General features: G+C 29.6%; 1 protein-coding gene and 1 non-coding gene across 2 annotated transcripts; both read left to right on the top strand.

Annotated features, from left to right (window-relative positions):
* The first annotated feature begins 9,890 nt into the window (after positions 1-9,890).
* Positions 9,891-13,642, top strand: LOC111301307 (UDP-D-apiose/UDP-D-xylose synthase 2-like). Its single transcript, XM_022896893.2, has 9 exons — positions 9,891-10,326; positions 10,662-10,754; positions 10,918-11,025; positions 11,992-12,106; positions 12,189-12,322; positions 12,437-12,538; positions 12,647-12,739; positions 12,852-12,987; positions 13,083-13,642. The coding sequence occupies exons 1-9, from the start codon at positions 10,060-10,062 to the stop codon at positions 13,193-13,195; spliced, it is 1,161 nt and encodes a 386-aa protein (XP_022752628.2). The 5' UTR covers positions 9,891-10,059; the 3' UTR covers positions 13,196-13,642.
* Positions 13,643-15,056: 1,414 nt separating this feature from the next.
* On the top strand, positions 15,057-15,138 carry TRNAS-GCU (transfer RNA serine (anticodon GCU)). Its single transcript has one exon. It is a non-coding gene; the product is annotated as a tRNA-Ser (tRNA).
* Positions 15,139-15,730: the final 592 nt, after the last annotated feature.

Raw genomic sequence — 15,730 nt, 5'->3', positions numbered from 1 at the left:
CTGGTATTATTACATCATGATTTCTAACTTTCCAAGTGCTCATTGTCGACTCTGAATCTCTTGGATCATGTTCGGTTTGTTAATTCATCTAGATTCCGTCGCTTTCACAAAAAATCAGATCAAAAAACACTCCTCCTTTGGAATTTTTTATGTTACCCAATGGAAAAGAATAAAAAGAATAAGTTTTTTTGTACATGTCCTATAAATACCCTGCATATATCCTTCGCTTCTTATAACTTAAGCAACAATCAATATGGACTTCCTGAAAAAACTTGAGACTTTTCTTGTTTCAATTGTAGCATTCCTTCGAATGTGTCCTAAATTAGGCCTGCCACGATCACAGCCATCGCCACCACCGTCATTCCCACCAACTTCATCAATTGTCGACCTTGAATCGCATCAGCCACCAACACTGCCATCACCACCACCTTCTGCTAATGACCCTGAAACAGAGTTACCACCTTCTGCTATCGACCATGAATCATCTCGGTCACCAACACAGCCATCAGCACCACAACCTTCTACTAATTACCGTGAGACCCTGCAACCACAGTCGACGCCACAGCCAACTCCTACTACACCCGCCAACCTGAAACAAATAGAGTCTATACTTACTGCCCAGCAGCATCTACAATTGAAAAACTCAGTCCTGTCATTTTGCTTTTCATATGCCCTTGCTGTCTCTCTCCAATACACCCCGATTGATCATCAAGCCAATCATCTCGATTCTTCCTTCATTTTCCTTTCCTTTCTTGTCCTACTTACATTCAATCTTCTCTTAGTAGCATTGTTTATTAGCCCAAATTACACCAAAACTTCAGAGGTATTGGAGAAAGTTGCCTTCCTAGTAGCCGCAGCTGCATTTTGCTACGCTACTGCAATTCCCTTCCCATTTGAGCTCAAGTGCGCTGTCTTGTTGGTGTTTCTACACTTCTTGCTCCTTATCACGATCTTCGAATACTTGAATCACAACATTGCCTGATGTTTTGCAAACTGAGAAAATTGGCTTTCTTTGTTAATTTGATAGCGTTTAGCTTTACACTTAGTACTTGGAAATCATTGTCTGTGGATTCAATCATTCAATGTAAGAGCAAAAGTTAATTTGAGCCCTTATGCTGTTCCCTTGACCCTTGTGAATGTATCATTTGCTGTATACTGATTTGCTAGTGAATATTTTTATGGCATTTCAAAAAATGAGTTCCCAAAGAAGTGTTTCATGTGATTTTTTTAACGGATCCAAAAATTATGTTATTTTATTCAGGTAGAGTGATTTGCAGAAAAATGGGAAGAAAAAGTATATGTGCATGCTTCCATTTATCTGGAAATTACAATAACAGTAATAATTCCAGATTAGTTATTTTCAAGGTGAGAAGACTATATTCACTCACCTCTTCAGAACACCTTACAAAAATCCAACAAAATTCATGTAGAAAGAGGCCGGGAAAATTGCTTTCCAAATACGTTATATATGTAGCCAAAATTAAAGAAAAAGGATATCCACTATTGAAAGATCCAACCATATCCGCTTAGTGCAATAGGTCACCTGAATATAATAAACAAAAGAAAGGTAAGAATGCGAGGCTTTACTAAATTAATTTATGTAGCCATTTTTAAGGAATGACTTCAAGTAAGTTTAGTGTTCAAATCCAAAATTTTGTATTCCCTGGCTACGGCCTCGTTTGTTAAGAAAATACCCATTTAGGTGGATAGAAACAAAATTGAAAACAACTGAAATTGATTGAAGAAGACTAGAGAAAGGTTCGTCTTTGAGTTTTGTCATGTGGAAATGTGTGTGCCTTTGGTCGGCAGAACCGATTGAGTTGCCTAAATAATTACTTGTCCATTGTGTTTCTTCAGTTATTGTTTACTAAATCAACGGAAATAAAACCCGGATATCCGCTTTGCAAATGTTTGCGTTGGAGTTTGTAAAAAGGTCTGCTTTTTGTCTAATAGAAGCCCCTTTCCTTACTCTTTCCCTTATTATTTTACCTGCCCCACTATAAATATTTATAAGCCTTGGATTCTTTCTTCCTTGTACCAATCAATATGGACTTTCTGCAAAAGCTTGAGATGTTTCTTGCTTCTACAATTGTACCATTCGTCATCCGAGTCTGTCCTGAACTACACCAGCAAAGATCACAGGCAGAACAGCCACCATCACTGCCACAGCCAGCAACTTCAAGTATCGACATCGAATCACCTCAGCCTGAAAGACTGCCATCACCATTATCACCTTCTCCTTCTAATGATCTTGAATCCCCACATTCCCATTTGCCCTCGCCAGCCCCAACTCCTACTACGCCCTATAACCTGAAACTGCAGCAAGAGTCTTTACTTGCTGCCCAGCAGCATCTACAATGGCAAAATTCAGTTCTAGCGTTTTGCTTTTCATATGCACTTGGTGTATCCCCCCAATTTGTGGGGACTGATCAATCCAATCATCAGCTCCCTGTGTCCATGGTTTTGCCTTCGTTTCTTGTCCTACTTACATTCATTTTTATCTTGGTTGCTTTCTTTATCCACCCAAATTGCACCAGAACTTCACAAACATTGGAGAAAATCGCCCTCCTCCTAGCTGCAGCTGCATTTTGTCACACTCTTTCGATTCCCTTTTCATTTGAGCTCAAGTGTGCCATCTGGGGTGTCTTTCTCCTCTCCTTGCTCATTGTCATGATCTTCGCATACTTGTATCCTAACACAGCCTGATGTTAATTTGCAATCTGCTTGTTTCATGATGCCTGCATTGTTCAGTTCTATAACATCTGATGAAAGTACTAATTCAGTCACAGCGAAGAGTCAAAACAGAACTCAAAAATTGCCTTGAAAATTTCATTATCTGTTAATAGATTGCGTGGAGTCCGTATACAATTAGTTGCTGATCTGACCGAGAATAGAAGATGCGAATCTATATGTGATTGTTTGGACCTCTACTGGTTTGAATCTATTTGCGAATCTATATGAGATTGATTGCAAATAACAGGAAAACAGAGTGATTCCAGAATTCTTCCATAGTAAGTCCACTGTTAGTTCATGTATAGCCTAAGATGTCTCATGTTGTATAACATCCTAATCTGATATCAGGATGTGCTAACGATCCGTTATAATATAATATATATATATATATGATTTGAGCATACACTTGCAAAACATCTTTTGTTGGATAAAACTGGAAGACATTCAAATCAAAACGAGCAATCCTTCGCGTATTAGATATGGATCTCCATGAACAGATCATATATGAACTATCAAGTCAACTAAGCAATAAGCAACATAAAGAGTCCCAAGTAGACACGTTTGAGCAGAGGAAACATATATAAAATTAAACAAAGATGTCAATCCTTTCCTGGAAAACGTTCGCTGAAACAATCAAAAATTATTAAACGAACTGGCTCGCCTCCAAGTAATCATATGGATATCAATTTGTATGCACTGGCAGGTAAAATGTCCCTTGAAAGGCAGGAAGTTCTCTATCTGACATGCTGCAGGTAATTAAAATTCCAACTCGCTTACCAACATCCAAGAACTTGAAGTTGTTTGCATTGGCAGTTTCAGTGATTTCAATCGTTATTCTCTGTTGTGTCTTAAAAGCATAATAACCTAATTTTATGCTAAAATGATAAAATGCTTGTTAAATGTGTTCGTGAGACTGATCAAAATAAATTAGGCTTGATTGACATTTTTAAAAGTTTATTCTTGACCCGATTCAATCCACTCATTAAAATCCGTTTAACCTCATTGTTATTAAGATATTAAAAAGTTATTTATATTATTAATTTAATATTTTTAAATATATTTTAAAATTAAATTCATGTACAAAATATATTTTGAGTTGGACCAAGCTCAATTTATGCTTTAAATATTTAGTTCAAGAAATTTATCCAAGGTCTAACGGGCCATCCAACCCATAAACACGTCTAATGTTGGCCTAAAGTAATCTTTTAGTGCTAAATTGCTTCAAAAATACTAGTAAGGTGAGAAAGAAAAGATATTTATATCATATAATATTCATATTATATAAATTTAAATATTTTATTAAATATTTAATATTATTAAAAATAATATTTTATTAAATATCTTTAAACAATAAATATTTATATAATATTAATTAAATATCATTCAATAAAATATTTAATTAAATATTATATTAACATATATTATTATTAAATATAATTTAGAATTATATTAATTTGTATTATTATGTAACAGAATTTAATATTAAATAATTATATTTAATTATTTACATAATTAATATTTTTATAAATTAATTGAATAAATATTTTTAATTATATTATTTAATTTTTATATAATTATAATATTGTTAAAATGATATTATATTTAAAAAATAATATTTATTTTCAATGTATAATAATATTACTTGTCAAACATATTTTATGTTTTCAAAATTTTGAAAACAAAACAAAAACAAATTTTTCAAAAACAAAAAACATAAAACAATTTCAAACTGACTTCTTGATTTCTCATTTTTTCTGTAAGGGAGATGTTGTTTAACCCAACAATAAACAAAGAAAGAATTATTATTAACAATTTCATTTATTACTAAAAGTTAAAGATGAATCGATAATTACCGTTAAATGTTTTCGATAAATCAAAAGGTTATTTAACATTGTTCCTTTAAAATATTAACTTTAAATAATGATACGATATAAATATGATATAAATATAATATATAAATATAATTTCATTTAAAATTTTAATAATAATTATATATAAATTTAATAAAATAAAAAAATATATTAAATATTTTTATATCAATATAAATTATAATATATATTTTTTATATAAAATATAATACAGATATATAAATTATCAAATTTAAATAATCCATTCTTCGTTTAGATGATAAATAAAAAAATTAATCTCAATAATAAAAAAAAAAACTTTATCGTCCATACAAATAGGTCATCAATAAAATTTAATTGCCAATGCCAAACACTACTTAATTCTCTTACTACTCAATCATTTAAATGTGATTAGTCCTCTCTAAATAAGTATATAAAAAAATTCCAGCTAATTATTAACTCCGCGCAGCAATATTTTCCTCTTGTCGGTTTAAATAAACAAATATTAAAATGATAATCCAACATAACTGTAGAAAGTTACGTTCGTCATTTTAATATTATTAGCGACATTTATTCCTCCCGCGCCAGAAATTCGCGTGAGGTTGTTTGCCGCCGCGTCGGTGATATTACGGAGCTCCTTTACGCTTGTTCTTCTCGTGAAAAGTTATTGACACCAGCAAAATACTAGCTGTATTGGACAACTAGGACAACCGTGTTTCAGATTTTTTTTTCCCCATTTTGGAAAATATTAGTCTTTTATATCAATGAGAAAAATATATTTCAAAAACATATTTTTATGATTATTTCATTTTTTTCTAAGAATAATTAAAAAATTAATCCTCATTATTTATCTAATAATTAAGTTTAAATAAATATAATTATTTAATAATAAAATATCTCATAAGTCTAATTGAATCAAATTTTGAGCTTAAAAATTATTGATAATATTATCTAAGATTCGAGCCAAAACAAATTAATTTCGTAAATCTAATAAGTTGTCCTATTTGTGTAAAAACCTAGATGCAACAAGAATGTAAACTCATAAAATTTTTAGGTTTTTAATTTTTTAATTTTGTTTTTTAACCTAAAAGTATTACTATACTTGAAGATGATAATAATTTGGATCGTATCATATTCGATTTAATTTTTTCAAATATTATATAATATTATAAAATTATAAAATTCGATCCTAATCCGAATTTAATCTTTATTCTATTTAATTTAAATCAAATTAAATTTTATCAGTTTAATTTAGGTTGATTTATTGATTTTTATTTTTATATTTTATTTTAATATAACATTTTAATATATTTAAGTAGATTTTGATATAACATTATTATTTTTATTTTATAAAAATTTAAAAGATATATAAAAATTAAAAAATATATATCATTCAATTCGATTCATTTTTTTTTTCACTTCTCAATTTGAAATCCTAACAAGACTTAATATGCATATTTAATATTCAAATTTGATCGAAACTAAATAAAAAAAATTAATACAAATTAAACACTATAGTTTTGAATTGATTTTTTCTCACCCCTAATTATACTTTGACTCGTTTTATTTTTTGTTCCCTTCATTTATTGCTTACTATAATTATCTCTATTATTTTCTTTTATTGGCTTCAAGATGAAGTGCTGCCAATAACTTATATTTCACTTGGCACTTTCAAAGTTTTGGATAGAATATGAAGGGTTAGAAAGCAAGGATTTAATAATGTTGTATTGCTCAACCAATTGTTTTAAAGTTAGAATTAAAGAAAATGTATTAATTTTATTAATTATAAAAAATGTTTTTCTTCTATATATTTTTCAACAAACTATACAAAGACTTCTAGTAATCTTGTTCAAAGTGTGAACAAATTGTTGAGTAAGTGTAAATTTTTTTTCTTTCATATTCATTTTTTATTTTAAATACCTTTTGCATTTAACAAGTTAATTGGTAGATTTAAAAACTTTTTTTTTTGCACATTTTTAGAGGAAAAGATGAATCTACAAAAATTCAAATAGACCAAAATTTCCCCATTGGTGTTGTTGTAATCAAAAGTTTTATAATTGAGTCTAGGGCCCCGTTATGCTTGTGAAACAAGCATAAAAACAATTATTTTGATTTTTAAGGCTTTGAGAAAATATTAATTAGAACATACGCTAGTTTTTATGACCATGGCTGCTATTTTTTCTCTTTAAAATTAGGGTTGAGAAAAAAAAAGGAAAATTTTGAAAATCAATTTAAAATTATAGTGTTTGATTTAGTTTAAATTATTTTTTAAATTTGATTTGAATTAAGTTTAAATATTAAATGTATATATTAAGTTTGGATGTGATTCAAATTGAAATTTGAAAAAATAAAAAAAAATGAATTGAATTATATATTTTTTAAATTTGTATACAACAAAAATAATTATTTTATATATAAATTTATTTAAATATATTAAAAATTATATTAAAATAATATATAAAAATAAAATTTAAAAAATGATAATCCGAAATGAATCAAATTTATAGAATTCAATTTGAATCTAAACAATTTAAAAAATATATCGATTTGAATTCAGATTAAATTTTAAAAATTCTTAATACTATGAATTATTTAAAAAAACTAAACTAAACTCTATTAAATCCAATTTGTTATCATCTATACTTAAAATAAGTTGATTTATTCACACAATTGTATCTTTAATTATTGAAATATAAATAAATAAAAACATGATAGTGTGATAGAGTGCTAGACTTTTTAATTTTAACAATAATAATTCAAATAAATGATTTATAAATGCAACTGTTTTTTTGGTAATATGTCAAAATCATGGCAACATGTTGCATTTAATTGCGAAATTGGACTCTTACTATTGAGTTATCGTGTCAATAATTTTCATTCAATAAATAATATATTGGTTTGTATTTCTTTTTTAACAGAAAATATTAGAAATGTTTATAGATTGAATTGATTTTAGATTTGAGTTAATTCGATTAATATTTTTAAATGTTTATTTAAACATTCCAATTCATTCATTTAAGTTTATTTTTATATTAATGTTTTAAATATATTAAATTAAAAAATATTTAACATAAGATATTATTAAAAACAAAGGTAAGCTCAAAAATTTTTATTCATAATTCGATGGAAACTAAATTAAGATTAAGAGTTTAATGAATCACTCGATCCGTAAATAAATTTATAAAAAAAAAATTATTTTTTTAATATTTATACTTTCTTATTAATTAATGTAAATTCATTTCAATAGATAATATTTAGAAAAATAATCGTAGAAACAAAATTTTCAATAATTAAAAAAAAAGGTCATAATCACTTGGAAGTCATGAGATATGGCTGAGATTCTGGCTGGCTCTTAGTTGCCATAATTGGGGCATGCATGTGCACAAGAATTGGCGGAAACTAAGCAATGTGTGAATCATATTTTGCAATTTGCAAGTGTAACTATCGTCATATAAATAAAAATAGACAATCTAATTGTCGAGTTGCATAGTACAAATATAATTAATTCATCTCATTCCTTCACAAATTTTTATATGAATTTTTTTAAAATTTTAATATAAAAATTTTAAACCATTCACAAATCAAATGAATTGTAACATAATTTAAATATTAAATTCAATAATAAATATATATTTTTATTTCAAAAACAAATTTAAACTTCTTTCTTTTTAAAATCAAAATAAAATTACATATTTTAAAATTACGATATACTTATATTTTATTCACAAATTTAATATTATATTTTCATTAATCATACAAATGAAAAATAAAGCGAAACTGCTTTCGTAACAGGTGATGAACTGATGACAGCAACTAGCAAGGATCATGGGAATATGGAATGTGGGGCCCACATATTTTTCACCACACATTGTCTTATCAACTTTGTTACATCCAAGAATACTACAACTAATGATATACTTATTATACTATTTATTTATTTTTAAAATGGACAAGAAATAGGAAATCTTATTATTATAAAATGCTGAAAATTTTGTTAACACTTAAAATTTATCTTATATGTAAAATATATAAAATTAGCCTAATTTTATTCTAAAAATAAAACAATTTAATATAATCTTCAATTCTTTTTTTGTTTTATTAAATAAATCCATATAATTGCAAATCTTTAAGTTTAACAGAGTAACATAAGTTTGTTGCTTTTAGTGTTAATGTAAAATTAAAACTTTGAAGATAAAACAATTTGATAAACTTTAACTCTTTTTTTTTTATTTATCTAATAAATCCATTTAATTGAAAATCTTTAAATAGAACTAGATTAACATAAATTTATTGCTTTTAGTATTAATGTAAAATTAGAATTCTTGAAGATAAAACAACTTAATGTAAACTTTAATTTTTTTATTTATCAAATAAATCCATTAATGAAAGTTTTTATATAAAAATTTGATAAATTTCATTAATATTTACAATAAAATTTTAAATATAATAATTTATAAATATAATCTTCTAATGAATTAATAGTTTTATCAATAATCATATTTTTTTATGTAAATTATAAATTATAGACATATTTTTTTTGTACGATAAATTTGAGATAAATAAATTGTTTAGTTATCTAAATCCAAACAAGATATATTATATTCAACAACTTAAAATAAGTGATTGTAAATCGTGTATTTGAGATGATCATATTAAAATATATCGTATTCGATAATTTAAAATAGGTAACTGCAGATCGTGTATTCGAAATGACTTCAACAAGTGATCACTAACAAGATTCAAATCTAAAATTTTTTTATCGAATATGATGAATTTTAACTAATTAAATTAACTATTAATTAAATTATAAATTTATAAATGATATTGAAATTTGATCATATGGATGCTGAATTGAATTCATAATGCGTGGAACGACTTTCAAGAGCAATTTTATTTTGTTTATTTAAAAAAAAATCTTAAGATTTTTAAAATTTTAATCTTTACTAATTAAATGCTGTCATAAAATACATAGATAGTTTATTTATAAAATAGGAAGATAGAAAATAAAACACATTTTCTAAAGCTAAACAAGACAAATGAAACCGATTAATTTTGTAATTTTCTTAACTTTTATGAAATTTCTTATTTCACAAAGCCAATTAAATAATATGAAAAATTTACGTCTAAATGAAACGATTACTTCTCCGGATCCAATCCACCAGATACGGTTCATCCGGAAACAATCCCCTGCTTCAAACGTCAGGCTACCCCCCTTCCGATATCCCACGTGTACCTCTCTTTGGTCGAGTACAACCAATGGCTACATTCGCGAGTACGCTTTAATGCCGCTCCCTCGTTTAATGTAGCTCTGTCACATCTCTCTCTCTCCCTCTCATTTCCCTCCATTCCCCATATATACACCACAATACCTCTTCCATTTCTACCTCTATCTAAATCGCCTTTTCTTTCCGTCTCACTGCTAAAATTTCCTTCGTCGCCTCCGGCGTTGAAAGATCACAAATAAGCCGGTGTCGTTCAAATGGCAACGAAAATGGATCTAGACGGGAGGCCAATAAAGCCGATAACGATATGCATGATTGGAGCCGGAGGCTTCATTGGCTCTCACCTTTGCGAGAAACTGATGGCAGAGACGCCGCACAAGGTGCTTGCCTTGGACGTTTATAATGACAAGATTAAGCACCTCCTCGAGCCTGACTCTCTCCCTTGGGCTGACCGTATCCAGTTCCACCGACTTAACATCAAGCATGATTCTAGGCTCGAAGCTCTCATCAAGATGGCAGATCTCGTAAATTCTTGCATTTCTTGCTCTCTCTTTTTTGCTGCCATTGATATTCCTTTCATTTGCTGAAAAACGTTTGCAGGAGATTACAAATCTTTTGATTTTTCTCTAAAAATTGCTTTATTTTTTTTTTGTTTCTTTAGTGTTTTCTTTGGCTTCAATATGTTAGATCTGGTTCAATTCTGTGTGGTTTTACGCTTTTTGTTAAGCTAATTTACTCTCATTGTTGTTTAAAAGTTAGTTTTTCTGATATCTTTGATTTTTTTTTAAAAAATTTTCATAAAGTTTTTGCCGGATTTGAGACGATTGATTTGGTTTTTATTGTGTTCTCTGCAATGCAGACGATAAATCTTGCGGCGATCTGTACTCCGGCGGATTATAACACGCGCCCTCTCGACACCATTTACAGCAATTTTATTGATGCACTTCCTGTGGTAAGCACATCTGTTATAACGTTTTTTATGCGTCATTTTTTGTATCCATTATAGTTGATTGATATTGATGTGAGTGAGGAGAGATTTGATTGTTACTGAACTTTTTGAGATCGAAGTTGAAACTGATGTTGTGGTTTTTTGATGTGGATTTGTGGTTTGATAGGTTAAGTACTGTTCAGAGAACAACAAGCGTCTCATTCACTTCTCTACTTGTGAAGTGTATGGCAAAACCATTGGAAGCTTTCTTCCTAAAGATTCTCCACTCCGTCAGGTAACCTTTAGCTTTCTCTTTTTTAACAATTTAGTATCTTTTGAAAGAAAGAATTTTTATCCATGCTTTGCTTTTAACACGGTATAATGTCTGGTTTAGTAAAGATTGTTGGTTTTATTTTTATATTTAAGATTTATGGTTTATTTTTTAGATATATATATATATATATATATATATATATATATATATATATATATATATATATAAAAGATTTAAGACAAAGGGATTTTTTAAAATTGGTATTGAGTTGAAATGGTAAGAAATATGGGTTTAAATGAATAAATCTAGATAATTTGATGGTGGGTGGTTGATTTGTATATTCTTCTTACTCCAGGTCTTTGAAGTTTTACAATTTTCTGGGATTTGTCCTCCTATGGTCAGCAAACATTGGTCAACCCCCCTCTCCAAAAAAAAAAAAGGTTTTTGGGGGAGGATGGGGAGTTTTTATGTGGTTGTAATAACAATTTACCATGGTAGTTGAATGGGTTATCAAGTCTTACTTAGTCTATCCTAGTTATATCTATGAGTGGTTTTTATATTTGTATTTTAAAGGGATGTGATCAAGTTATGCCATTTTTATCAACTGAATTTAGGAGTTAAAGCTTTTTTTATGCCTATAAGACCTGCTGGTTAACCTATTAATTGATGAATAAGATATTAGAACAGCCTCAAGTCGAGAACGATACAATTTCTGTGCTGATTGTTGATATGCTCTTTTTGGTTTTATAGATTTTGTTGTATATCATTTATTTTCTCTTGTTCATTAGTCATGTACCATACAACACTCACTGTAGGAAGCATGCTGAAATTGATTTAATACGCTTCATTTTGTTTTTCTCCTTTAATCTTTTAAGTTTCCTTTTGTGTTGTTATTCCTTTCCCCTGTCTTATTTCTAGGTGACGTTAACGTGTTCATTACTTAACATAGTTTATAATCTTTTACACATTCCGTGATTCATGTAATAGGATCCTGCCTACTATGTTCTCAAGGAAGATGTCTCACCCTGCATTTTTGGTTCAATCGAGAAGCAGAGGTGGTCATATGCATGTGCTAAGCAATTGATTGAGAGGCTCATTTATGGTTAGCATCTTGTCAAATGATCTGGCCCCTATTGAGATGCTTCAAACAGGATGTACTGACCTTTTTGTCTTATCCATTGCAGCGGAGGGGGCAGAGAATGGCCTTGCGTTCACTATTGTGAGACCTTTTAACTGGATTGGTCCTAGGATGGATTTCATCCCTGGCATTGATGGTCCAAGTGAGGGAGTTCCAAGAGTTCTAGCGTGCTTTAGTAATGTTAGTTGAATGTTTTTCACAGTTCTGGAGAATGGCCTAGATTGCCATCCATGTTTTCTCTTTTCAATTTTTTAATAGTCTTAGTTCATGATAATTTTTCCTTTTTGTGGTCAGAATCTCCTACGCCATGAGCCACTTAAGCTTGTGGATGGTGGCCAATCTCAAAGAACTTTTGTTTACATAAAGGATGCTATTGAAGCAGTTCTCTTGATGATTGTGCGTATTAACTCTCCTCTCTTCCTCGCACTACCTCACCCTCTCCCCTCCATCCCCACATCTGGCCATCCACACAAAGTAATTAAACTAGTGGTGTCCTCTGTGCAGGAAAACCCAGACAGGGCCAATGGTCAAATTTTCAATGTGGGAAACCCAAACAATGAAGTCACTGTTAAGCAACTTGCTGAGATGATGACTGAGGTGAAGAACATGATTTGATGATATATAGCTTCTATTATTCGTATCTTTATCTTTGTTTATGTGATGTATTGATCATATGTAATTTATAACTGTATGCCTGTGTACTCTTCAGGTTTATACCAAGGTTAGTGGAGAACCTGCTCTGGAGGTGCCAACAATTGACGTCAGCTCCAAGGAATTTTATGGTGAGGGATATGATGATAGTGACAAGAGAATTCCAGACATGACCATAATAAACAGACAACTTGGTATTCCCTTGCTTCCTTGGTTGTTCTCATTATGATCTTTAGTTTTCACCATGATGAGAATTTGAGCATCTGATTTTGGTTTAATACTGCATTAGGTTGGAACCCTAAGACATCCCTTTGGGACTTGCTTGAATCGACCCTTACCTACCAACACAGGACTTATGCCGAGGCTGTTAAGAAATCCATGGTAAAACCGATTGCATCATAAGGAGACAAGATGTTTAGACCACGCCTAAGAACGGTCTCACTTGTTCACAAATGTTTCAATTCTCTCTTTTAGGTAGTCTTAGTTACATCTTAATTGTTGACTTTCCTTCTACACCAAAATTTTTTTTGTCATCCTTGTGTCAGTAGTTGATAGCTCACTGTAGCTCAGACGGCTGTGTTCTTGGTATGGTATTGTGTGGAGACATTAGATTCGTCTTATTATATATATTCCAGTAGAGCTTTGAGCTACAGATGTTGGATGTATTATACGAAGAAGGGAAAGCTGTTATTGTTTCTTTGGGGTGCTTGCTCGGCATTCCTCCCTTTTGTCTCTCTTGGGTCGCCTTGTACTAATTTGTTTGACCCTCTTGTGCTTATGTTTCATAAATTAATATTTTATTTTTTCATGCAAGTTATAAAGTTCAGCACTACGTAAGAGCTGTTTGTATACATTTTCCCCCTTAAGGCTGGATTATAAGATTAATTGAGCAAGTGATTAAAGTTGAGAACTTAAAGCAATTTTTGTGGTCATTTAATCAGTACCAATTAGTTTAGTACTAAGGTTGCTGGCTGGAACGTAATGACTTTGGTTTAGATTTGTCAATTTAAGCTTAATAATTCATGTGTTTATTTTGTGTTTTATATGAAAATTTAATATAATAATTTGAAATGAAAACACAAAAATTCTATATTTGTTATTTTTGATAATTTTTTATATGATTTTTGTTAAAAATTTTTACCGTTAATTTGTTGTTTTTAAGGTATGACTTTCGCAGGTGATTAAATTGTCAGTTATACTTTTTTACCTTTCATTGTTCCTGAATTTACTACTGTGGTAGAAGTGCAAGAAATTTTCAATTTCAAATGAATTTTCATGGCATACGCCAATATATACTATCATAGTTTTATATTTCAATGATAAACTTCTATTTTAGTAAGTGATTATACTTAAGTGATTGTACTTATCGATTGAACCTTTGATTGTGAGTTGTGAAAAATGTGGAAAATTAGAAGGAAGAAAGGAGAACAACATTTTGAAATGAAACTTTTCGTTAAAGACAAAAGAGAAAAACAAACGAGCAATGAAAGCAAATCAGCATAAAGTCAATGTTGGACATGGACATGGACATAACTAGCCCTTGCCTTCTGCTTAGAAAGCAAATTTTATCATGATTTTCTCTTCAAACAAATATTAACCCTTTGATTATGTATGTGAAGCTGAGGATGATGCAGCTTCATATTTACCAAAAATTTATGTAACTTTTGTAATTTTAGACTTTTTTTACATAAATTTCACCATTCATTACCATTATTAGTCAACAGCCCAAATTTACATCCTCTGAAATTGATTATTGTTTGGCTGTATTATGTTAGCATGAAGAGGCAAGAGCCATATCACCGTTAGATAAATTTTATTAAGAATTTAAAAGTCGGTGATTTAGGTTCATTTAGATAGACGATAAAATTAATTTTAATAAGATTAAAAATAATAATAAAAGTTATTATAATTGTTATTAAAAAAAAATTATTATAGTTATGATTAAAAAAATATTTTCAATAAAAAATTTATATTGAATGAATTTTAATAAAATAGATGTTTAAATTCAAATGATACTTTAAGTTCAATTGCATTTATCCAAACCTAGGCTTAACGGGTTTTGTTTAATTTTTCCTTTTCACAAAATCTAATTAAAAAAAGGAAGCAGAAAAAGATTGAATAAACCAGAGTGAGTATTTATCCAACAAATTCAAATAGATTAATTTGCTTTCAATTTTCATAAGCGCTTTCACTTGAAATAAAGTGAAGATTGATATATATATACTTTTTAATTATATTGTCAATTTAGGACGTAGTATAGACCGTCGCTTTGGCCGAGTGGTTAAGGCGTGTGCCTGCTAAGTACATGGGTTTCACCCGCGAGAGTTCGAATCTCTCAGGCGACGTTCACCTTTTTCTCCTTTCGGAAGCCCTCTCTCCTTTCAAAGTTCAAAGCAAGCAAAAATTCCAAACTTTTTCTTTGACTTCTTTTGCTTCCAATTTTAACTTTGCTACCGTCTTTTGAACCCTCTGTCTCCGTTCGCCATCGCAAAAATGTCAATTTCCGCGTTGGAGGCAACTATTCAACGACTATCAAGGTAATCGGAACTAGAACTTTCGCTTGTTTCATCACCATCAGTTTGATCGCACCGTTTAACGTTCACAAACCATTTACCCTTCACTGTTAGGCCTGATTCTACGGGGAACGCGGTCAGCAGTTCCAAATACCATATCTTGTCTTTTCAAAATGACGGAGAAATATTTGGCCCGAGACCCGACCCGGAAAAAGCAAAACTAGACTCTTTTTAATGCATCTAATAACACTAATAATAAATAATAAATTTCAAATCGCCATTTTTTTTGGATGGATTGATACGGGTTGAAATTTGAAAATTACAAATTCAAAAAAATTTAGATGCATCATGTTTTTTTTAACCAAATGTGTAATAAAATATGTAATAAAATAAAAAATTTAAAGATAAATTAAAAACTTAAAAA

The sequence above is a fragment of the Durio zibethinus genome, chromosome 15 (assembly GCF_047325235.1).
Source record: "Durio zibethinus cultivar Kanyao isolate XHJ-2024 chromosome 15, ASM4732523v1, whole genome shotgun sequence".
NCBI lineage: Eukaryota > Viridiplantae > Streptophyta > Magnoliopsida > Malvales > Malvaceae > Durio > Durio zibethinus.
The sequence above is the reverse complement of the archived record's forward strand: the minus strand, read 5'-3'. Positions and strand labels throughout refer to the sequence as shown.